The sequence below is a fragment of the Protopterus annectens genome, chromosome 13.part0 (genome assembly GCF_019279795.1).
Source record: "Protopterus annectens isolate FY-2018-M chromosome 13.part0, PAN1.0, whole genome shotgun sequence".
Taxonomy (NCBI): Eukaryota; Metazoa; Chordata; order Ceratodontiformes; family Protopteridae; genus Protopterus; species Protopterus annectens.
Genome location: NC_056747.1, coordinates 1,167,279,621 through 1,167,305,619, shown reverse-complemented (window position 1 = coordinate 1,167,305,619; position 25,999 = coordinate 1,167,279,621). Strand labels below are relative to the sequence as shown.

At 38.9% G+C, this 25,999-nt stretch overlaps 1 protein-coding gene across 2 annotated transcripts in view; it reads left to right on the top strand.

Moving 5' to 3' along the window:
• TMEM106A (transmembrane protein 106A) overlaps window positions 1-4,069 on the top strand; it is a 759,441-nt gene extending 755,372 nt beyond the window's left edge. For both annotated transcript variants that reach the window (XM_044055169.1, XM_044055170.1), the window contains exon 8: window positions 1,012-4,069. In XM_044055169.1, the coding sequence (XP_043911104.1) occupies window positions 1,012-1,177 (166 nt within the window). In that variant the 3' untranslated portion in view covers window positions 1,178-4,069. The remainder of the gene's footprint in view (window positions 1-1,011) is intronic.
• The last annotated feature ends 21,930 nt before the right edge of the window (window positions 4,070-25,999 follow it).

The window sequence follows — 25,999 nt, the reverse complement described above, 5'->3', positions numbered from 1 at the left end:
AAGTCGTCTAAGGAGTAGCCTTTGTCTGTGCTGAAAGGATCCCCTTCAAAATTAGCTTGTCCCTTCTCGCCTGAAGGGCTCTTGCACTAAAGGCATTACAGAACTGACAGTCTACATCCAAATGTGCAGCACCCAAACAATATACACACTTGGAGTGTGGGTTCTGAGCTCATGCCCACACTCAGAACACATTTTAAAATTGGGGATTTGGACATAGCAAGGAGAACCTAAGGAAAAAAGGAAGAGTACTCCAAAGACACAGTCCTACTCTAAACAAATAAAAATACTGACACTAATTATACTTTTTAAATAAACAACAACAGGTAAAAGAAGGAACCTTAATTGAATAAGTAAGCAAACAGTTAAAGCTAATACTTATACTACAGTGGTCTTAGCTAAAATGCCAGGAAGCGATCTTGAATACAAACGATAAAGAAAACTTTCTTGGTAGGAGGAAGAGTAAGCTTTAATCTGAAAAGGAGACGTCACACAGAATGGAGAGCTTTTTCACATCCGTTGATTTCATGCAGCAAATGAGATCTGAGCAACTGAGGAGGAGTCTGAGGAATCATGTATAGGGAAGGAGGCAGAGTTCTGGATCCGAAGAAGCTTCATAGTCGCTGCTGACTCTGGCAACCATGGTGAAAGTAGGCAACTTTGGATCTGACCTTTGCTTTTTTCTATACTACCATGTTGCACATTTTTTTAAAATTAATTTAATCCCTTAGAAATATGTAGATCTACATCTTTACTGTATTTAACTGGATAAGCCCACACCTTGTACTCTAGTATTATTCAAGATGAGACTGGCAGAATTGAATCCAGGGCTAGAAAAAGAACTTTGTAGCCTTGTACTGCTAGACACTGTGTAGTCTGTCACAGTGCGTTTGTACTAGACGTCACTGACGTACAGCTTGCATTGTGGTTACTGTTTGAAACTGTTTACCACATCATAAACATTGCTTATATCTTTTTTTTTTTTTTTTTTTTTTTTCTCTCTCTCTTTTCCAGGGCAAGAATCACAGTTTCATATCTGGCACATGAGGAGCAAGTGTCCTTAGACACCTTTGAGTATATAGACTGCAGAAGCAATACGACTGTTCCACGACCTGTTGTTTCTCCTCCTGAAACTGCAAAAAATCATTTCAGTTTCCATGAGTGGCAGAGAAAATCCTAGTTATCATTTTTATGTTGCTGGATGTGAAGTAGTATGAAAAGAAATGCTGGTGAACAGAGGCAGTTTTTTTCTTTGGTGGCATCTGCATTAAAAAAATAAGCTGCTTGAGAATCCAAGAAAATTGCTTAAACAGAACGTCAGATGATTCACAGAATGTTTTGATATTGAACACTGGCCACATTGCATGTAATTATGCAAACCTATCACTTTTGCAGTCTCTTCTCACATAACATCATAACGGAGATGTTTAACATTAATGATTAACTATAACAATTTTTTTGTTGGTCAGATTTGGATTTCTACTTGTTGCAGATCTGTTGCTTTATTGGGTGGCAGTCTTGTTGGTTGTTTCTTTTAAGGTGATATTAATGGGAGTTCCTTTGATTTTGCAGGGCTGTTAATTTAAGCTGCTGATGTTGATGTGGACAAGTCACCCAAGATACATCTGAGCAAAAATGTGCATTTTCTTGTCACATCAATGTTAAGTATTCATTGGTTTCCAAAGAACAGATACTCATTCAGAGTGAGATGTTTGTACTAAACCATCTTTACTCACTTTAGTGACTGTTCAACTCTTCTGATAATCTAATTATACTGCTTGAAGGTTTCAAGACGTATATGTTAGCAAAGTGCTTATATCAGCCAGTAAAACTGACTGTTAAATACAACTGTTGAAGAAAGATAGTTCAGTGTACCCCAGCATTGGAGGTAATGGGTCTTTTCAGGCCACATTGTTTGGCTAGCAATGAATTAGCAATGTTGGTAAGTTTAGGGATTTGAGTAAATATGTATTGTACTGAATTTGTTCCTACAGTCTTTTCAGCTTGAGAGTGTTTTTGTGTGTAATTCAAGTCGAGCTTAATTGTAGTCATTTGAAAGTGCCTGCTGATGGTAAATTTGTGGCTTTACCCTATTTATTACAGTGGCTTCAGAAGTGGAATAACTGAACTGCAGAGTACAGCTCTGATTCACAAGTGTATGCATGTTCATGTTTGCACACTTATGCATATTAACATATTGTAGTCACAAATGTTCACATTTATTCATGCACATTAACCATATTGTAGTCACATATGCACATGCACGTAGGTGTTTCTGCTTCTGCAGGCTCAGAGTACACAATCCCACCTAGATTAAGTACATTGTTCTGTAACCACGTATGCTTTTATCACATAGCTTCACTGTTAAATGCATACATCTGTATGTGCACATCAGTTTTGCTTGACACACTTGACCATTTGTGGTTACGAATGCACCAGCTGCTTATGTAACTGTTGAAGTGATAATTGTGTAACACAGTCCACGTACAAGTATTTGATGTGCAGATCACTTTAGGGGTAAGTACAACTGTTTCCATTAGCACCCTCCATTCAGTTAAACCACCACAGTTGTATTTACAGGACAAGTGGGAAGAATTGTTGAGAATCTTGGGTAGCATGTGTGTTTGCTTTATCTTGAGGATGAGCACAAAAAACAGCACAGTAAAACAGAATACCAGACAGGCAAAATACTGCATTTCAGCATAAAGGTTTTCTGGAGTTTTCTGTGCAGACTTTTCAGAAACGTGAATTGGAGCCAAACATTACAAAATGTTTGACTCTGCTTTGAAGACAAGAGACTGTGAGGCATGTATTTCTGTCTGTAAAATGTTCATGAGTATACTTTTTAAGGGTACAAAATGCAGTTTTAAACTATTTTAGTTTGATTACTGTATTGAAGCCCAAACTTGCAAGATTTGGCGAACTTTGTTCAGATAATTTGTTCATAACGAGTCGTACTGCTCATACAGACCTCACTTTCATAGTCACCAGCTGTTCTTTTGACACAGATTAGTATGAAACAGCAGAGTGGTGGGTTTTGGCATTTGGAACGTAATGTGTTCCGGTGAGATTGCACAGTTCTAGCAGGGCCTTAATTTTTAAAGACATTTGCTCTGAGCACTCCAGACAGAAAGTTGTCCATGGTAGGTTACTGGCCAGTATTAGTACATACAAACTGTTTTTAACATCTTTTTTCAGTGTGTGCTGAGTATCTGTGCAGTTTTGCAGGTTTTGTTGCTTATATTTAATGAGTCTGTGACTAGTTTCTGCTTAGAAAATTGAGTATACAGTTAAATTTGTCACTAATTTGAGTTCAGAAAATCTAGCACCTATTTTAATCTGGAGATGGTGGCTAAGGTTAGCTTGTATAATTAGGGCTGTGGTGCAGGACCTGAGTGAATAAACTGGTACAAACATGTCTGGTTTTGCTTGTAGATGGCTGTACTAAAAACTGTTGAAGCATAAAGATGAAACTGCAGTCTGCCTGGTACACATTTTTAATTTATTCCTTCTATAACACTAGATCATCAGTAACTTTCTTGTAGCCCGAGAGACAAATTGTTTTATGTTGACCACTGGAATACTTGCCATCTTACCAGTCGAAGACAGCAAAGCTTCCAGTTTAGCATTTGAATACTGATGACCTAATAAGATGAATAAAACTTGCTGGTCCCAAAGGCACTACATCCATATCTTTGCATTATGTGACTATTTAAAAAGGAACCTTAATTTTTACTCAAAAGTACTATTAATCTTTTGGCCCTTCTGGAAAAAATGTACTTTGTACCAAAGAATGTACTGTCATTTTAGGTGCAGGGAGTATTTCATAATATTGTTAGAGGCCAACAGTAAATTGTGTTTATGCTGCTTTTCTTGATGCTCAACCATGCTTTTTATTTGTTTTTCTTGAAGAACAATGTTTGAAACAGCCTATGTTCCTCTTTGTCTGTTGGTATAGTCGCAGAAAGGAGCAAAAAATTACAGCCGTTGTTTGCACTTGTATAGAAATTTACTACAAAAAATGTTAAAAAGAATGTAAAATAAATATTTAAAGAGCTACTTTTAAAAATGATGGCTTAATTCTGTATGTTGCTTTTCTTTTATGGTTTCTTTAACATTTGGAAGTGGCTTTATTTATGCAGGGGAGTTTTCTTTCATGACATGCTTAGTATGATCACCTGTGTTGTGTGTGTGCCCTGCTGTACTAATTAACATTATTAGAATCTAGTAATATTCATTGATTACTTGGTGATTACTGTCCTGTCATGTATGCAACTGTTTGGGGTGAACAGTATCTCCTTAACTGAGGAGCAGAAGTAATTTCTGAACATAGGAACATACTAGCAAGTGACCATGGGGAACCATAAGATGCCTAGCTTATTATATGTGTGTGTGTGTGTATGTATATATATATATATATGTGTATGTATATGTGTGTGTGTGTGTATATATATATATATATATATATATATATATATATGGAGCCCTATCAGATGATAGAAACTTCATATGACTGAAATTTTAAAATACTGAAAAATCACTTGACTGAAACCTATAATTCTGAAATCTTACAACGTTAATTTCAACATACTGAATTGTATTTCACAACGTGAGGGAGGAGGATGTTTTTGGAAGACCACTATTTGTTTTTAAGTTGAATGGCCTGGTAGCCTTGGTCAGTGATTGCGTGTGGAAGATGCAATATGAATTCTTATGAAATACCAACTTCTACCTGAGCAAACAGCCAAACTTTATCCCAACAAATGCTCATTTGCAGAATACCTAGTTTAGGATCATCATTTTACTTGCATTCAAACAATGAAAAAAATGTTTTTGTTTTACAATATTACCGTCACAGATCAAAGAGACTTTTCAAAATAAAACTTAGAATCTTCTAATGACACTTCGTTAGTTGCTGTATCTTCAAATCTGTAATGCAAAGTACAGCTTTGTAAGTCGAAGTTACCATAACAATAGATGTTCGAATGATGACTGCTGCGGTACTCTTGGCTATATGTGTCATAGTCTGCCAAACATATAGCAACTGGCCAGGATCCAAAGCTTCAGGACACCTTCCATGTGCCCGAACTGTCAAGCAGCTGAAACTGAGCTAAAACAAGTTTGGGTGCAAAGCTCTTCGGTGCTTTACTGCCAGCAGAGAAAGGGAGGTTGAGCCCTGAATGGATAAGGCTAGGAATAACAAAAAATAAAAGTCCACACCCTGGCATAAAAAACGCACCAAAAAATAAGGGGGATGGCATGGCTACTGCACCAGTGATCATTCAAAGATTCAGTATTATAGTAAGTTCAACTTAAACAACTATACTATGTTTTTCATATTGATCACTGCTGTAGTAGCCTTAGCTATATGGGTAGATTACCATAACTAACTATATTTGGGAGGTGGAAGGAGAGGGGTCCGGGAGCCCCTGGAGGAATGGTCCTAGTAAAGCATGATCTAGACTTCGAGAAGGAATCCAGCTTATAGTGCTTTTTTAAATGTAGTTACAGAGGGCCAGGTAGCAGCTTCCAGAATACGTCTAGAATCCAGCCATTCCCTAAAAGCCATAGATGAAGCCAAGGTCCTTGTAGAGTGGGCCTTGACCCTGCCTTGAATTTTTTTTTGTCATGGTGAGTACAACAAACAACTAATCCAACGATCTGAAAGATTTAGTTCTGTCAATATAGTACCCGAGTTAAAAAATGCACCAAGATAACACAGCAAACGTTTAATCACAGCAAAGTACAAAGTGGTAAGCGCTTTCACAACCAAAGTTGCTTCATCAGACACCACAGTAAAAAATGCACAGGTTTAAATAGAGATTCTAAAATGCCAATTAATCAATAAAAATCACACAATGATTAAGTAGCAGTGAAAAACAATTAAGCCTCATGCTCAAACTAAAAAAAGCATTGCTTAAAAACATTGTACAAGAAGGAATCAAATACTATACATGAGAAAGCACTTAAAAAAACTTATAAAATCATTATTAAACCTAGGAAAATACTAGGCAGGAAAAAGTTAAATAAAATACTTGGAAACTAATAGTTAAATACATTAGACTAATTTTGAAAGAACTTGGCTAATCTTAATGCTTGAGATGTCTAGCCTTTAAAAAAGGGACCAAGGAAGTAGTAGCATTCAAACCAGGATATTTTTCAGCATTAAGTTTCAAAATCCACTTCTGTTCATGTCCCTCTGTGATATTCTCAATGTCACCACCTCTGGGGTTTCTATGAATATGTTGTAGAACAAAGAACTTAAAGGAATGAGAATGGCCATTGGACATAACATGATTGGCTAGAGCATTTGATGGTTTATTATTACTAATATCTCTTAGGTGGTCTAGAATACGATCTTTAAGCATTCTATTTGTTTTTCCTACATAAAAAGCAGGACATTGTACACAAAAACAATAATATACCACATCTGTAGATCTGCAATCAGTATATTTGATTAGTGTACAAAGAAAATTTCCTAGTAGGATGTACATATTTATTTTTGCTATATATAAATTGACAAGCACTGCAATTCCTGCATGGAAAAGTACCATGCCGATTGGATCTAATAATAGTTCTAGATAATTCACCATGACATAGATGTTGTTTAAGGGATTTATTATTTCTAAAACTAAAAATAGGAGAATGTCCGACCTTGTCTACCAGTCCAGGCACTTGTAGCAAATACAAATGCTTTTTGACTACATCTAAGTATTGATTGATGTTACTGGAAAACTGAAACACCACTCTAAAATCATTACTAGTTCTGTTAGTATATCTTGTATTGTCAACAGCATCACCAGCATTAAAATAAGGTTTACATCTAGTGCTTCTCAGATTCCAGGCATTAGAGATAGTCTATTCAATGTCTGCAAGTGAGTATCCCCTATGTAAAAATTCTGTTTTTAAATTAGATAGGGCAACTACTGCATCTTCATCTCTGCTATGCAGTCGCAGTGTTCTAAAAACCTGACCCTTGAGCACGTTCCTAGGAACGTGTCTAGGGTGCATACTAGATTTGTACAAAAGAGTATTTTTTCTAGTGGGTTTAAAATAAATATTACTGCAAAGACTATTTAAAACAGATTTACTAATCTGCACATCAAGGAAACTGATGTCAGTGTTGGAACTATGGTAAGTGAACCTTAAAAAATCAGTAGTTGAATGCAAATATTCCACAAACTGTGCCAAATCAATACCAGAGCCTCTCCACAGCATAAACACGTAATCTACAAAGCGGACGTACCAAAGTATTTGTCCAAAGAATGTATTATTGTTTGACAACACATTTTGCTCTTCCCAGCTGACCAAAGCCAAGTTGGCGTAGCTATTTGCACATGCAGTGCCCATGGCCACACCAACTTTCTGCAAAAAGAATTGCTCCTGGAACATAATGTTGTTCTCTAGGATAATCTCTAAGAGACTACAAATCAACTGTATCTTAGGGCACTGCACGTGCAAATAGCTACGCCAACTTGGCTTTGGTCAGCTGGGAAGAGCAAAATGTGTTAAACAATAATCCATTCTTTGGACAAATACTTTGGTACGTCCGCTTTGTAGATGACGTGTTTATGCTGTGGTGAGGCTCTGGTGTTGATTTGGCACAGTTTGTGGAATATTTGCATTCAACTACTGATTTTTTAAGGTTCACTTACCATAGTTCCAACACTGACATCAGTTTCCTTGATGTGCAGATTAGTAAATCTGTTTTAAATAGTCTTTGCAGTAATATTTATTTTAAACCCACTAGAAAAAATACACTCTTGTACAAATCTAGTATGCACCCTAGACACGTTCCTAGGAACGTGCTCAAGGGTCAGGTTTTAGAACACTGCACTGCATAGCAGAGATGAAGATGCAGTAGTTGCCCTATCTAATTTAAAACAGAATTTTTACATAGGGATACTTTGCAGACATTGAACAGACTATCTCTAATGCCTGGAAGCTGAGAAGCACTAGATGTAAACCTTATTTTAATGCTGGTGATGCTGTTGACAATACAAGATATACTAACAGAACTAGTAATGATTTTAGAGTGGTGTTTCAGTTTTCCAGTAACATCAATCAATACTTAGATGTAGTCAAAAAGCATTGGTATTTGCTACAAGAAGTGCCTGGACTGGTAGACAAGGTCGGACATTCTCCTATTTTTAGTTTTAGAAATAATAAATCCTTAAACAACATCTATGTCATGGTGAATTATCTAGAACTATTATTAGATCCAATCGGCATGGTACTTTTCCATGCAGGAATTGCAGTGCTTGTCAATTTATATATAGCAAAAATAAATATGTACATCCTACTAGGAAATTTTCTTTGTACACTAATCAATACACTGATTGCAGATCTACAGATGTGGTCTATTATTGTTTTTGTGTACAATGTCCTACTTTTTATGTAGGAAAAACAAATAGAATGCTTAAAGATCATATTCTAGACCACCTAAGAGATATTAGTAATAATAAACCATCAAATGCTTTAGCCAATCATGTTATGTCCAATGGCCATTCTCATTCCTTTAAGTTCTTTGTTCTACAACATATTCATAGAAACCGCAGAGGTGGTGACATTGAGAATATCACAGAGGGACATGAACAGAAGTGAATTTTGAAACTTAATGCTGAAAAGTATCCTGGTTTGAATGCTACTACTTCCTTGGTCCCTTTTTTAAAGGCTAGACATCTCAAGCATTAAGATTAGCTAAGTTCTTTCAAAATTAGTCTAATGTATTTAACTATTAGTTTCCAAGTATTCTATTTAACTTTTTCCTGCCTAGTATTTTCCCATGTTTTATAATGATTTTATAAGTTTTTTAAGTGCTTTCTCATGTATAGTATTTGGTTCCTTCTTGTACAATGTTTTTAAGCAATGCTTGTTTTAGTTTGAGCATGAGGCTTAATTGTTTTTCACTGCTACTTAATCATTGTGTGATTTTTATTGATTAATTGGCATTTTAGAATCTCTATTTAAACCTGTGCATTTTTACTGTGGTGTCTGATGAAGCAACTTTGGTTGTGAAAGTGCTTACCACTTTGTACTTTGCTGTGATTAAACGTTTGCTGTGTGTTATCTTGGTGCATTTTTTACTTTTTACCTTTCATTTTTGGATTTATTTCTGCACCAAGGTTTTACCCAACACAGTTTCTTTGGTTTTCTATAGTACCTGAGTTGTCAGTGGACAGCCATGGTATGGAGCATCTTTTCTCCATCATTTTTAAGTTCAAGAAAGAAAAGTGTGAGATGGATAGTTTGACTTAAGTAAACTCTGATACCAGTTGAGGCATAAAAAGATTAGTTCTCAATTCATGTCCTTATGGAAAATTAGATAGAACTGACTCTCACCATAAGACCTTGCAACTCATCTACCCTTCTTGCAGAGGTCAGAACAGTCAATAAAACTGTTTTACATGTTAAGAACCTCAAGTCAGCCAGATTAGCTGGTTCAAATGGAGCAAGTGTTAGTTTCTCTAATACAAAATTAATATCCCAAGGAGAGGGCCACTGATTTACTTGGAGGCATGTTATTCAAAACCCGCTTTCAAGAACATTTTGACATGTGACTGCCTTGAAAGAAGCGGATCCATGGGCAGATATGCTGAAATGGCCGATAAATGAACCTTGATAGAGGAATAAAATGCCATAGGACAGTAGCTCACACAAATATTGTAAAACCAGAGAACAACTTGCACTGAATGGGTGCTAGGTAATTTGTTGGCACCAACTAGAAAACCTTTTTCATTTGCTAATATATGATATTGTAGTTGCAGGCTTTCTTGCCTCCATTAGTACCTGCTGCACGTCCTCAGAAAACAGGTGCTTAAAAGGAATTAAGACTCTTCATCCACAGTCCATTCAAGATGATTGATGTTGGGATGTATCAAACACCCCTGTTCTCATGTGAGTAGATCTATTTTGTGAGGAAGCTTGTGGTAATTGCCTCTGGCCTTTTCCAAAAGAAGGAAGAACCATGGTTGTCTGGGCCAGAAGAGAATCACCAAAATGATCTTGAAGGATTCCTTCTGAATCTTCAGAAGTGCCCTGGATGTTAGTGGAAAGGGTGGAAAAGCATACAGGAACAAGACTGTCGAAGGAAAAGAAATGGCATCTGTCTTCCAGGCCTTCTTGCATAAAGTCCTGTAAGAGAACTTTACTAGTTGGTTGTTCAGGGAGAAGGCAAAGAGGTCTACTTGAACTCCCCCACAGATGGATCAAATCTTGGAATACCCCCTGGATCTAGTTTCCATTCATGAGGGGGGGCTGCCCTGGTCCTGCTTAGTTTGTCTGCCACATTGCTCTGATGGGAGTGCAGGATGCCTGTAGAGTGAGATTGTGCTGTGATGTTATATCCCAAGCTAACATGGCTAGTCTGCAAAAGGGGTTACATCCTGGTTCCCCCTTGCTTGTTCATGTACCACATCACTGTGGTACTGTCTGTAACCAGTTGAAGAGGTCCCGTGGACCAAAGATGGTTGAGAATTGAGCGCCTTGATGAGGGCAGGCATCTCCTTGATATTTATGTGCTTACGTCTCTCCTTGGTGTCCCACAGCCCTTGCACTCTTATCTCTCCTGAAACTGCTCCCCAAGCAAAGTCTGAAGCATCTATGGTGGCTTGACTGCTTTGGACCAGGGTGGGAGAATGGGAGATCTTAATTTAAGGACATCTGTTAATTTCACCTAGTTATTTCTCTTCTGACAAACCCTAGTACTGGGATCTGAAAAGATAAAGGGTATTGATACTGGGACCAGAGATGCTTCAAATACCACTGTATCTTTTTCATGTGGAGTCTTACCAAGGGGTGTCATGAGAGTCATAGATGGCCATGGGACCTAAAATCCTGAGGTATTCCCTTGCAGTGACTGAAGTCTGAGTGGAAAAATTTAGAAATAAGACCTAAATAAAGATTTTTTTCTGTGGAAGAAAAGCTCTTTAAACTGAGGTGTCCAGTTGACATCCTAGAAACACAATCCTATGTGAGGGAGTCCGGAAAGACTATTGAATGTTTTCTTGGAATCTCAGCTTCTGCAAGAGATCTCTTAACCAAGAGAGATTCCTGACCTTTTGAAAAAGACTGCAAAGATAAGCAAGTTGTCGAAATACAGAAAAAAATGTGGATACCCTGTAGCCTGCAATGAGCAATAACTGGAGTGAGAGACTTTGCAGTGGATAATCCAAATGGTTAGACGAGAACTGATAATGTGAGCCAGACACACAAAACCTTAAGAAATGCCTAAGTCTGGATGAATTGGAGTGTGTTGATAAGCATCTTTTATGTCTAGTGTTACCAAGAAACATGAAAGAAGAGGAGGCAACATGTTGTGAAGTAACATTTTGAATTTGGGCACCATCACAAACTGGTTTAGGAAAGAAAGATCCACAACTGGTCTCCAAGGGTTTTCTTTCTTTGGGACTAGGAACGTCCTTGAATAAAACCCCTTCCCTCAAATGGGAAAGAGGGAACTGGTTTTATCACTCATTGGAATAGCATGTGATGAAGAACATGAGGAAACAAAACAGAAAAAGGGAAATTCAGACTTTCTGGAAGAGAAAAAGGGTGGGAGAGGTCACAAGATCTCTCATAACAGTCATTCAGACTTTGGATGTCCTTGATTTTAGGAGGGTTGTGATTTCTTTTTGGAGCCTGTTTGCCATTTCTGTTTACCCAAATTCTGTTGAGACTCTCTGTTCTTTTTTTTTTTTGCCAAAATTGGATGAGGAGAAGGCTAAAAAATCTTAGAGATTCCCTGGATCATTTTGCCCTTTTCATCACACTTTTTGATCACCTCTGGAGCAGAGGGACCAAACGCTAAATCTCTGTCAAGGGAGAGTTTAAAATCTCATTTCATTTGGAAGGTTCTGAGAATGCAGCCAACCAAACCTCCGTAAAACTGTACCAGTGGCCATACCCCTGGAAAAAGTATCAACAAAATCATGCATACACTCTACAAACAATGAGCAGTGACCTGTGCAATAGAAGAAACTACGTTATTTAAAGTAGATATTTCTTCACAAGAAGAAACTGTGGATAAAACATTCCTCATACTTTCACAATTTGTCAGAATAAACTTCAACATATGAGCCTGACAATTTAAGATTCTGAAATTCAAAGTTGCAGAAGTATACACTTTTTCCCATACCTACCAATAATTTTCCCATCCTTATTAGAGAGAGTAGGATTGGAATAAACAAAGTGCTTACCAGCAGAGGAGTCAACTAAGGCTATAGCTGCTGGGTCAGGTTTGGGAGTAGTATATAAATATTTAAGGCTGAGGAACTTCTACATCCTGTCTACCTTTTTAGAGACAGTTGGCTGACTGTCAGAAAAATTGCAGGGGGAAAGACAACACATCTTGTAAAGCAGATAGGACAGGAGGAAGGATGTCAGTTCTGGAAAATCCTTCCATAACAACTCTCAGTATTTTCTGAGGGACTGAGAAACCTCTATTGTTTTCAGTGGGAGAACATTCTCAGAGAGAGAAGACAAAACCCTGAATCCATCCCTGCATCTTCTTATTCAAATTCAGAATCCTGAATCTCTTCAGGAAAGGCGTCATTCCTCTTTCTTTTACCGGAAAGTACCCTACAAGAAGGATCAATAGCCTGAATCAAACTCTGAGCCAGTCCAAGTAAGCTACTCCTATCCAATGAAGTTTGATGAGGAGTAGATATATGCTTGGGTTTCTGTTTATTTTTTACTGGAAAAATGGGGCTGACCATGTTACTAATGCCAGCCTCTGCATCCCCAGGGATGGGGCACAGCATTCTGACACAACAGGGAAACCTTCCCTGTTTCCTCTCTCAAAACAGACGAGTGGTTCTGCCTTGCCCACTGAGGGGACCCCAACAGCCGCAGATGATGTGGCTAACCCCCAGTCCATAGGTGCTACAACAGAGGGATCTGGGGTAAAGATGAATGGTGTGAGGTACAACAAATGGTGACAGCAGTCACCCACCTGTGGCGGAGTCAAATTGCTAGCTTGCTGTGATGACAAAGGCTGTTTGCTTAACTTTTTTTTTGTGTGTGTGGCTGGAAGAAGGATTGACAATGGGAGTGACAATGTGTTCCATGGTCAAGCAGAAAATGGTATCTCTATCCTAGAGACAACCAAGCAGCAATGCCAAGAAAACTACCAATCCACAAAAGTTACGTTTTTTTGACACAAAAACACAGTAAAAAGCATTTTCAAACACTATAGCAGCCCCACAACCTTAAAATAAGCAAATTTGCTCTATAGAAAATAGTCAGGTAATACTACTTTTAAACTGACAGAAACAATGAGTGCTCTATTTAAAAGTATGTGTTAAACACAACACTTCTGGCTTTAAAATAACTTTTCTGAAGAAAGTAATAAAACATTAGTAAAAAAAAAGAAAAGAAAATGGAAGTTTTTTTCCCGAAAGGGAACTTATCTGCCCATCAAAGAAAAGCACAAGCTGACTGTCGATCCTCAAAAGCCTCAGAGGAGCTTTACTGTTCAAAAGCAGTAAAGCTGTGAAGGGCTTTGTGCCCAGACTTGTCATTTAGTCAGCTCACTTTTGAGATGTTTAACAGTTTGGGTGCATGAAAGGTGCCCAGAAACTTTCGAAGCTGGCCAGCTGTTACAGCCTTGGCAGGATAATAACCTATGTAGCTAAAGCTATTGCAGCAGTGATCAGTATGATGAACATCTACCACTTTCTGTTCGAAATAGTCTGTATTCTTTCTTGGAACACATCCTTTTCTGAATGGTAGACCAGTCACTGTTTTTAGAGTTCATTGTTAAGAATTCAGACCTGCAGCAGACAAGAGTCTTTCTTGAAGATTATTCATAACCAGAAAGTAGTCCGTCACTCTTGCAGTAGACCTGTCAACATTACTGATTTCTGATTTTCTTTGCAATGCTGTGCCAAATTCTTCCTTATCTACTATATAGTCTGTGTACATTTGCAACTGGAAACAAGGACAAAGGAGGCCTGAGAAGGTCCTTTTGAGCAATCATGTGGATTGACTGATCGTAGTGTTTCTCTGGTAGCCCTCATGTGGTTAGTATTTAGTCAGTCAACTGTTAATTCCCGTTGTGTGGTCCTCCATTGTTGTATTTCCCCATCTGTTTTTCATTCATTCTTCAGTTAACAGCTTAATCTGAGTCGTGTGGAAGAACCTATTCTGGTATTCAGTGGAACTAATCCTGAACAAGGTACTAGTCTTTTTCAGGATATGCCCCCCCACACACACACACACACACACACACACACACCTAAAAGTAAGTTAGAGGAATGTAAAATCAGTATGTTTCTTGGGTTGGTGCAGAACAACCTGCAAAATCAGATCAGGGAAGACGTGCAGAGTTTTCACAGCAGGCACTCCAGCCAAGAATTATACAGTTTTCAGTAGCAGTTCTACCCTCTGCACCACTGTGCTACCATAGACTTGCCATTCCCATTGTTTAAATGGGAAAGAAAGATGCAATTTATGGAGCAACTGATTTGCCCTTGTAGGAATGTTTCTCATTTCCCTGTCCTAGTGTGGTAGTGGAGTTAGTATATGAAAGAAAAAAATGTTTAGAGTCATTATGTGGGTGCTGTTTAAGGGGGTTGTGTAGTTAATTATTCTTGACATTTCAGGAGGATGGGAATTGAGTATTAGCTGGGATACCTGCTCCTGGCCTGGTAAACAGGCTAGGCTCAGAGGTGAGAAGGGTGAGACACTGCAAAACAGTGAAACTAGTGCAGGAAATGGATGACCGTCTCAGTAAAATATACATATTTATAGAGGTATCCCAGCTACAGGGCAGACTGAAAATGAGGGCTGCATACAGACAGCCAAACTCCTGATATGTTCTGCTGTTCAGCTGCCAGTGGGATCTGTACATAAACCTGCTGACTGGCAATATAATCAAATGCTGGAAGGGTGTCTACACACAAGAAGAAAAAAAATGTCGTCACATTCATTTCAATTTATGTCTTCCAGACATCTAAATTAGCTTATGTGAGTACCCTGTTTAACAAGGTGATAGGCCAGGAAAAAATCAAGGAACAGTTGTAGTGAAGTGATATCAAGGTCAGAAACCGTGGAAGCATTCCATAATACATAGGACTGATGCAAGATAATTCTTTTAAAGAATGCTTGAGGGAGGACCTGTAGCTTTAGTAACTACAGAACTAGGTAGACTAAGTGGACTGAGAGGCCCTTTTCAATTAATTCTTTTTCCAGTACTGGAAATTGGGCACATTTGAGTTGTGAGCGTCCAACTATATTTTGTAATGGAATTCTATTTTTTGAAAATGTTCTAAGATATTTCTGTTTCATTTTTTTTATGTTCTTTGTTATGTTTTCATCCTCCGTATCCAAGAAGCCACTTGCCCTAGTACCCCAAAACTGATTTATTTACCCTTTTTGTCTTGTCTTAGCTGGAGAGAGAGAGAATCGAGCAGTAATGGGCCAGCATTCAAGGCAGATCAGAACACTTGTATGTGCCGAACCCTCCCCATGGACATTCTTGCTTAGGCTGTGGAGGATGACGTGCAGTGTTTGTGCAGTACAGAGCATCGCTGACTTAATGCATGTGAATACTTCTCCGTAGCAACAGATGTACAATTCAGTTGAAAAACAAATCTGTTAGAGGGAAAAAATATAAAAAAAAAATATATATACAATAAGATGATTGCATAAGTGTGCACACCCTTAAACTAAAACTTTGTCGAAGCACCTTTTGATTTAATTACAACATTCAAGTCTTCTTGGGTAGGAGTCTATCAGCATGGCACATCTTGACTTGGCAATATTTGCGCACTCTTCCTTGCAAAAGCACTCCACATCTGTCAGATTGTGAGGGTATCTCTTGTGCACAGCCCTCTTCAGGTCACCCCACAGATTTTCTATTGGATTTAGGTCTGGGCTCTGGCTGGGCCATTCCAAAACTTTAGTTTTCTTCTGGTGAAGCCATTCTTTTGTTGATTTAGCTCTATGCTTGGGGTCATTGTGTTGAAAGGTGAAATTCCTCCTCTTTTTCATCTTTCTAGCAGATGCCTGAAGGTTTTTGGTCAAAAGCGACTGGTATTTGGAACTGTTCATAATTCCCACCACCTTGACTAAAGCCCCAGTTCCAACTGAAGAAAATCAATCCCAAAGCATGATACTGCCACCACCATGCTTCACCGTGGGTTGGTGTTCTATTGGTGATGTGAAGTGTTGTTTTTGCACCAAACTTACCTTTTGGAATTGGGGCCAAAATGTTCAACCTTGGTCTCATCAGACCATAACACATTTTCCCACATGTTTTTGGGAGACAGTGTTTTGCTTTCCTGAATTTTAGCCAGGCCTGGATGTTTTTCTGTGTAAAAAAAGGCTTCCGTCTTGCAACCCTACCCTGTAGCCCAGACATATGGAGACTATGGAAGATTGTTGTCACGTAGTACACAACCAGTATGTGCCAGAAATTCCTGCAGCTCCTTCAGTGTTGCTGTAGGTCTCTTGGCAGCCTCCCCGACCAGTTTTCATCTTGTCTTTTCATCAGTTTTGGAGGGACATCCAGTTATTTGCAACATCATTGTTGTCCAATATTTTCTCCTCTTTTTGATAACTGTCTTCACTGTGTTCCATGATATATCCAATGCTGTGGAATTTTTTTTGTACTCTTCTCCTGACTGATACCTTTCAGCAATGAGATCCCTTTGATGCTTTGTAAGCTCTCTGTGAACCATGGCTTTTGCTGTACCAGGCAACTGAGTAAATGTCAGGAAACAGGAACGGCCCTAGGTCAACTGGTGCCCTAGGCAAGAGGGCTCCAGGGTGCCCCCCACCACATTACCTGGTGCCCCATCCTGGTCTACCTACACCAAATAAATACTGGAAAAGCACCCCTGCTAGACCAGCGCCCTAGGCAGCCGCCTAGTTGGCCTATGCCAGGAAAATCCTACTACGACAGCTGAACTTTATTTGGGATTAATCAGAGTCTAATTGATGGCAGGTGTGTACCCAAGAAGACTGAATGCTGTGATTAAATCAAAAAGTTCTTCAAGTATTAGTTTAAGGATGTGCACACTTTTGCAACAAGGTTATTGTACTTTTTTATTTTTTACATTTTTTCCCCTAACAGATTTGCTTTTCAATTGAATTGTACTCTTTATAGGTCACATTAAAGGTGGGAAAAGATCTGAAATGATTTATTGTGGTCTTTATATATATATATATATATATATATATATATCACAAAAACCTGGCATTTTAACAGGGATGTGTAAACTTTGTATATCCACTGTAAATAGTAACCATTCTGTGTCTATATATTAACCACACAGCCTGAAATTAAACGTAAAATTAACTGGTTGTGCAATTACAAGTGTATCAGCTGCTTAAAGTGAATATTTAAGGCAATTGTTCATGGAAAATTTCTAGAAATGTAGACTTTGGCAGACAGTGATCACTTGGTTCACCTGATCTGCCCTTTGCTACCACTAGTTGTTTTATGCTCTAGAGCCTAATAAAAAAAACTTCACTTTCTCATCCTTTGTAAGAAATGTTTCTGTCTTGTGTTTTCTTGATCCCCCTCATCGATATAGACTACCACTTCAGGAAGACTGTTCATTTTACTGCCACTTTTTCTGTGAAAAAAACTACATCCTTGTATCACCTCTAAGTCAGTATTCTAATATCAGAAAGTACACCAAAGTATCAAAAATCACTAATGTCCACAGGTACCCTGAATATGGAACGGAGACTCCACGCAGTAGTGCAAAACACGAGTTTATTCAGCAAGCAAGACACACAATGCTGACACACTACGTTTTCGTTTCAGTTACTTTTTCAGATGCAGAACGAAACCTAACATTGCTTTTATAATGCCTCCAATACAAAAATTCCATCAATTAACCTATCACATGGAGAGAGAATTGACTTAGTTAATACAGAAGTTAATTAACTACTATTAAGTTCATATAGGGTATTAGTTTAAAAATGGACGAAATCATAAAATACATTTATTAATTTAATATAAAACATAATCCCTATCTCAAAACACAATATAAATAAATCCAGAAATAATAAACTTCATAAAAATTAAGAATGTTAAAAATCCATTGCGAAGAGCACTCATATTAATTCATATTAAAAGGACATTAAGCTCCATCTAGTGGTGTTTACCAGAAATGCATATAAAACAGTTAAACCCATTCACTATTAAAAGCTATATGTATTTCATATTGGGGAATATTTAAAATACATAAATTATATTAAATTACTTTAAAAACAAACTATATAAGTAAATATTTTAATATATTTAAATACTTAAAAACTCCATTGTTCTAAAGGAAGAAAAACAACTGTAAAATCCTCTGTCAAAAAAAAAAAAATAACACATTAAAAAAAATATTATTCCATAGATCCAGTACATGCCTGATTGGGACTGACAATGACTTACAGTTTAGCAGACCTTAATTTAAGGACAGGGGCTATCAAAATGTGGTCATTCAACCCTGGAAATTTATTAGCTTGAAGGATGATCTGCCACCATAGCTCTCTGTATTCCAAAGTCTCCTCCCATAAACCACCCCTACCATCCATTTTCACACTTTCAATGACAATTGAAATTGATGAAAATGAGAATTAAGGATGATTTGGGGAAAGAGAGAGAAATGTTGAATGACAGCATTACGAATGATTTAATGCTCTCGATTCCAGCTGAAAAAATATTAGAAAATATACTGAAGTTCATTGTAATGAATTAATTAAAAGGAAAATTTAAAATTGGAGAGGGATGTTAAGGAGTACACGAACAATAGAAGTTATCCTGAACCTAAGGGCAGGGGAAGATTTTTGAAAAAGGAAAACTATAGAACAGAAGAGGTAAATGAAACTACGAAAGTTGGACAACAGTTGGGGGAGTTAGATGAATTTTCAGAACGACCCCCCCCCCACGTAGGTCCGAGAGGTTAAAGAATAGGAACAACCAGTATTTTCAACGACCCCCAAATTTTTGGAGAGGGAGAGGAAGGGGGAGAAGTAGATACTAAATAACATGTCAGCCCCCCCCCCCAACTTGGATAAGGAGAATATTAAACAGGATGAGTGCAACCCATTTAGATTCACGAAGGGAGATTTTAGTGTTTATAATTTTAGTCATTTTTTTTTAGAAAGTGAACATTTTAATCTCTTCTCCAAGGGATTAAAATTCATTCCCTTTAAGAAAGGGGACTTGATAAAGAACTCTACTGGGCATAAAAATGTTTACCAGAAAGATAACTTTCAAACTTATCTTCAGTAATAACATTCACTTGGACCCTAGAGAGTTGAGAAAAAAAGAGTGTTTACAATCCAGCCTTACACCCCCAGATTAAAAACATTGAGGCCATTGTGGAGAGTGAAATTAAGAAAAACTTTCACAAAGTAAAATACAGGACAAACCTACAGGAAAATGAGAGAAATGTATTAAATTGAGGCAAGAGAAAAATGTAAGGGTAATGAAACCCGATAAAGGGGGTGGAATTGTGCTGATAGACTGTTTAACATATGAAGGTAAAATGAATGACATATTAAGAGATTCTTCTAGATACTCCGTAGTGTCAAGGAATGAAATCAGTATTGCCTACAGGAGGATAGACTTGGCACTGGATGATTTATTACTTGGGTTAATTGATCAGAAAACCTTGGACTTTTTTTAAAGTAGAAAAAACAAGAATCCCCACAATCTTTGGGATCCACAAAATACATAAAAATGAGAGTAACCCACCACTTAGACCTATTGTTTCACCAGATGGTTCGAAGACCCTGCCTTTGGCTAAATATGTGGATAGTAAATTGAAACCATTGTGGCTGAAGAGGAACAGTATTTTGAGTGATCCTTGGGATATTTTAAGGTGTTAAAGAATTCTACAGGGACAATATTTCATTCCTTACTATAGATGTAGTGAATTTGTTTTCTAATATCCCCCATCAAGAGGGTCTTTCTGTGTTAGAAGAAATCATCTATGAGGATGTATCCCTTATAGGTAGGTACTAGGTTATCTGCCCGAAGGCATTTATAAGCCTAGCCAGAATGTGTTGGTTTTCATGCCCCCTAAGCCTAGCCAGAATGTGTTGACTTTCACCACCCCCTTAGATTCGTTCCCTGTGCCTCTGTCCAGCAGAGCCACTGAAGTGATCCCTGGGGTAAACTTTCTATTTCCCATCTATTCATCAAGGTTTCTTTTGAAGAGTGTTAGCGAGGAGCTCTGCCTAATGTAGATTGTAATCTTGTTCCAAAGCATGGGAAGTCTCTAGGACAGGAATCTATCCCTCCAGCACATCCTATTTATTGTTGTGGTGAGGTTTAGATCCCTAAACTGTGATGCTCGAGGGGATAAGGTTTTCTTTAGGTGGAGCATGTCCATCAATTCTGGGTTGGACATGGTCTTGTATGTCAGGCAGAGATCACCTCTGAGTAGGCGGTATGCAACTGAGTACAGCTGGAGTTTCTTCAGTCGAGCTGCATAAGGGCATCTGTTTGAGGCCAGTAATCCTCTTGGTGAGGTACTTTTGAGGTCTTTCCAGCTGTAGCAGGTGTCTTGTAAGGTACATCCCAAGTGGGGCATTTTATTCTATGATGGGTCTAATGAGTAGAGGGGCACAATGACCTCTTTCGATCTGGATGCGAACCCTTTTGTTGTTAGGTGGGCCATGTAGAAGGATTTTCTAACCACTTTGGCAATGTGATTATCAAAAGTGAGATTACTTTCTACTTGGGTCCCCAGATCCCTTATTACATCTTCCATATTTAGGGGACTACCACCTATGTGGTAGTTTGTGGGTACTTTGTTTTTTCCAAAGGAGATGACTATGCACTTTTTGGAATTTAGCTGGAGGCCATGATTTTGACACCAGGTATCTGTCTCGGTGAGAACCTTTTGGAGGATGTCTGTGTCAGTCGGAGAGTCAATTATGTGCCCTAGTTTGCAGCAGTCTGAAAACTTGGTCGGCTATAGTCCTCCTGTGCTTGCCTGTACCTCAGGGAAGTATATGCTGAACAGGAGGGGTCCTAGGACTGAGCCCTGGGGAATGCCACTTGTAACTGGTTTAGAGTCGGACCTAGCTCCCGCAACTCTCAGCATGTGGGTTCTGTCCATGAGCCAGTCGGCAACCCATCTTGTGATGTAGGGGTTTATGTTCAGGCTGGTGAGCTTGTCTATAATACCAGAATGGGGAATGGTGTCAAAGGCCTTTGCAAGGTCTAGGAAGGCTGTGTGTACCACCTTTCCCTCATCTATAGCCTTGGTAACTGTCTGAAAGATGTCCACCAGGTTTAGGAGGCATGATCTACCCTTAACAAAGCCGAACTGGGTAGGGTCCAGTGTTTGGAGGTTCCCAATGTCTCTGTTAATGAGTTCCATGATGATGCGCTCCATAGCCTTGCAGACCAAGCTAGTCAAGCTTATATGGTGATAGTTCCCGCGGTCTGTTGTGGCTCCACCTTTGTGGAATGGAATAACCGTTGCTGTGCGCCACTCTATGGGTATGTAGCCTGCGGTGAGGCTGAGTTTGAACAGTGTGTTTAGGTGAGGGGTTAGTTCGTCTTTGAGCTCATGTAGGACACAGCCTGGGACAGCGTCCGGTCCCATTAATGCTGTGTTTTTGGCTTTGGAGAGGGCTGTTTTAACCTGAGTGTCTGTGATTTCAGGGACTCTACATTCTTCTGGTATGGTTATGGGCCATTTTGGGGGTGAGAGGGGGTGAAATTTGCGCTGAACCTGTCTTCCAGGATGTTAGTGATATTGGTCGGTTCAGTGTATTTTGTGCCATTCTGCACTAACTCCAAGCAGATCTGAGCATTGCCACTTAGATTCTTGACATAGCTAAAGAATGCCTTGTGGTTATCTTTGGAGTCCTTGGCAATTTTTTTTCGAAGCTCGCCTTGGATGATTTTATGAGGGATCATAGTTTCTTGCTGATACTGATCAGGGATGTCTTCCCTTCTTGGGATTTTACTCTTTTCTGTACTAGTTTCCTCCTTCTATTGTATAGCTTGTTTATGGCAGGAGTCCACAAGACTGGTTTCCTTTTCTTGGAATGAGTCTTCGTTTTGCTTGGGATAGCATGATCCATGAATTCTTGTAGGTGCACGTAGAATGCATTAGTAAAGGATTTTGCAGCTTGGAAAGCGTTATCCTTCAGCATGAGGGCTTTGAAACTTTCCATATCGGTCTTAAGTAACGCAAAGTTTGCTTTTGAAATGTTTTTTACAGTGGTCTCCTTGTCCAGGGGTGGGGGCGGAATGTGGATATCCAAAGTGATTTGATTATGGTCAGATCTAACCAGCTAGGGGTTGACCTCCGGTGTGGAACACCGGACGCCCATGTTGGTGATGACCAGGTCCAATATGTTGTCACCTCTGGTGGGAGTGTTGACCAATTGAACCAGGGCGTTTGAATTTATAAATTCTAGGAAATGTTGGGCAAGGAAGTTAGTACTTGAGTAGTTCTCCCAGTTAATGTTTTGGGTAATTGAAATCACCCAATATTATGGTGTTTGGTAGGATCTTTCCCAGTGTTTCCAGAAATGCGGAATGGGGGTCCTGGGACATGGTGGGTGATCTGTAGCAAGCTACAGTTTGTATTGCAATTTTGCCCGTTGTTAGTTGCACGTGAATCTCTGAAGCATCGTGCTGTGCCACTAACCTAGAGGTGTGGGTATCCTTGATGAATATGGATACTGCCCCACCTTTTGTATTTTGATTCCTGTTCTGTGTCTGAAATGTATGGTATGAGTTGTAGCCTGGTAGTGCTAGGGTGCTCTCTGGAGCCTTAAACCAGGTTTCTGTTACTGCACATATATCGTTTTTCTCCATACTGAGGAGTGCCTCGAACGCGTGCATTTTGAAGTTTAGACTTCTGGCACTGAGTAGCATTACCCTCAGTTTTTTGTTAATTGTGCTATTTACGGCAGTGTTCGTCTTTTGAGCCTTGCCTAAAAAAGGCACTATGGGGGTGGCAAGAGCTTTGGCCAGTATTCAAAAGCCTAAGGGTGACAGGTGCAAGCCGTCTCTAGCGAAGCAGAGTGGCTTGTCGAGCATGTCATCCCAGGCGGACAGACACTGGATCCCCTTTGAATGACACCAGAAACTTAGCCAATTGTTGAAATCGAGAATTTTTTCTTTATACCATGGTATCATTCTTGGTGAGGACAGGATGCCACTCAGGGTCATATCATCCTGGGCTACGTGATCAGAGAGCTCTTCCATGTCTCTTTTCATGTTGTCCAGGGAGGTATGGCTCAGGTCATTCACACCAACATGGACAATGACGGAGTCATATTTGTACTTGTTCTGGAGTGACCTGAGTGCTTGTGTTATGTGGCAGATCCTGGCACCCGACAGGCAGCTAACAGTAACCTTCTCCATATTCAGCCTAGTGAGTGGGACATCCGTGTGCCTGACTATAGAGTCACCTATTACTAGTATGTTGGAAATGTTATTTTGCCTTAAGGGCTGTGATTGCATGGCACAATGGTTTTGTGAAGTGTGTGTTTCATGGTTTGTGTTGGGGGATGGAGGTTGCTTGGATGTTTGCTTTGGAGGTTTCTGTTGCTTTTGCAGATTTTTATTTAGAGCCTCTGAGTAGGTTATCATGTATTTGTGTGTTTTTTGCCGGTGCTGGTTTAATGGGTCTGTGTGAGACTGGTGGTGTGATGCAAGTATTTCCCTTCTCCTCTTGACTGTCTGATCCAGTCTTGGGTTGAGAGAGCTTAGCCTCCAGTTTGGCTGTATAATTGCATCTCTCGCATGTATTAGTGTTTGGTGGTAGGAGGAGAGGGTTTGTCTGTGTACATGAGGCAGTTGTAGCATTGATTCAAAATGCCCAGATTCACCAGTTGGACTGGAGAGTACACCTGAAACAACCCTTTGGACACACCTGGATAGGTACATTGAACTGTTTTACTGGATGGCTGGTAAGGTCGAATAGAGAGCCTTGTCCTTCTGTACAGTACAGGAGGGTCTAGTGCTAGTGTTTATAAGTGCTTGCTATGAGTTTTGAGCAAGTGCTGGGCTGAGAAATTAATGGCTTGAGTGCTTTAGTTGAAAGTTTGTCTAGTTCAAAGGGAAAAATTGAAGAGTAGACTTTGTGGAGTCTGGAATAGTTTTACCCTAGCTAACCAGCGTGCAAAACCGGGCAAATGTGGTATTTATAGCAGGGAAATAAGAGAGAGAAATGAGCCCAAAATGGCCAAGAAACTACCAATTTCTGGGCTGAAACCATTCCTCCAGGGACAGATAGGCTGCTCAAAGCTCCCCTCTCTCACAGGTGAACAGGGAAACTGCCTTCTATCCAAGTAGGGTATGGGCAAACACAGAGATTTGTAACACAGCCCTGAATTCAGCACTAACCTGAAAACTGGACTATACTAGCTTAGAAAGGCAGGAAACAAGTGTGTATATATATATATATATATATATATATATTTTTTTTTTCTTTTCAGAAAATAAAGCAGATAGAATCAAAAAAACACTTTAAATGCACAGAAAAGGATACTTATTGTTATATATCACAGATCAGATTTGTAGTCAATGTCCCTAGTAATAAAGTAGGAAGAAACACAAATACAGTAAAAGCAGATGAATTAAGTGCAATTTATATATACTATAATATATATATATAATAGTAAAACGAACAAACTGATTTAAACAAGTTACCCAATTAACCAGAAAAAAGCTCAAAACTGAGCCCTGTTCCAGCAGTCTTCAAACAGACAAGTTCTAAGTGCACACTCCTACTACCAGGGTTGCAGGGGAACCTTCTCCAAAGAAAGATGGCCTGGATCAGTGCTCAAGTTATACAAACAAAGCTAGATTCAGCAGGCCTGAATCTGGTCTATGCTACAGCAAACAAGGCACACCAGTTTCAGAAAGAAACAGTTCAAATCAGCCTGTGACCAGAAATTCCCAGCTCGGAAGGGCAGAATCCAGCCTCTCCTCCCACAAGAATCCATTAGAAGATGATTGTGAAGAGAAACTGTATATGTAATTCACAAAGAAACCATGGGTGATGTGTATATCTCCCAAATATGCAAGAAAGTCTAGAAGATTTAGGGGTTTTGTTTGGAAATGTTTACATAGGTATTTTATAGTCTAAGTAAACGCCAAATAATTTTTTCTCAGATAGACAGCAAATGGAGGTGTGATGGGGAAGAAAGAGGTAACTGGGAACATATTTTCTGGGAGTGTAATGAGTTGGCAGACTTTAAAGATTCCCTGTAGACTGCTCTGTCGCAGATACAGGGTGAGCAAATTAATGTAACTAACAAAATTATTTCTTTGAGCTGTGATACCAAATTGGAATTGCCTAGACATAGTAAGGCCTTGTTGAGGCTAATTATGGTGGCTGCCAAAAAAGCAATTACTAGAAAATGGAAATTTAATTTTAAACCAACTTTACTAGAAGTAGCGAATATATTAACAGAGATAAAGCAACTGGAATTGGAATTGGGATCTTTAGAAAAGGGTATGAACAAATTACATAGGGAAAAATGGGAATTGTGGAAACAATACATGCAGAGGAAGAACAAGGTTTAAAAGAAGGCAGGATTTGAATGAACTATGTAATATTTGACTGACAATGACTGGATAGATTATGAGTGAGATATAATGCTTGCAACTATTGTCAGCATGGTTTTTAACGTATAATGTTTGCAACTAAGACTGTATCAATATGGTTTATTTTCATTTATATAAATGTAAGATTGCCTGTTTCATACGTGATAATTAAATAAAGATGTTTCTTATTTATAAAAAAGGTTGCTGGCTCTTATTCACATCCTATAATTTCAGACTTAATTTCTTCACTGAACTGCTTGCCGTTATATTTTTAAATTTTGCATTTCTCTCACCAAAGAATACTCAAAATTCTCAAGACTATGTGTTTGCAGCTGCAGACAGGCTGTCTCCCCAGAAATGTACATAGCAATGTCTTTGTAAATTTCACTCAGAATAGAATGGACAGCTGCCCTCCGCTGAAAACATCTCGACTCCACTGAACATTTGCCAGTGGAAAAAAAGTTA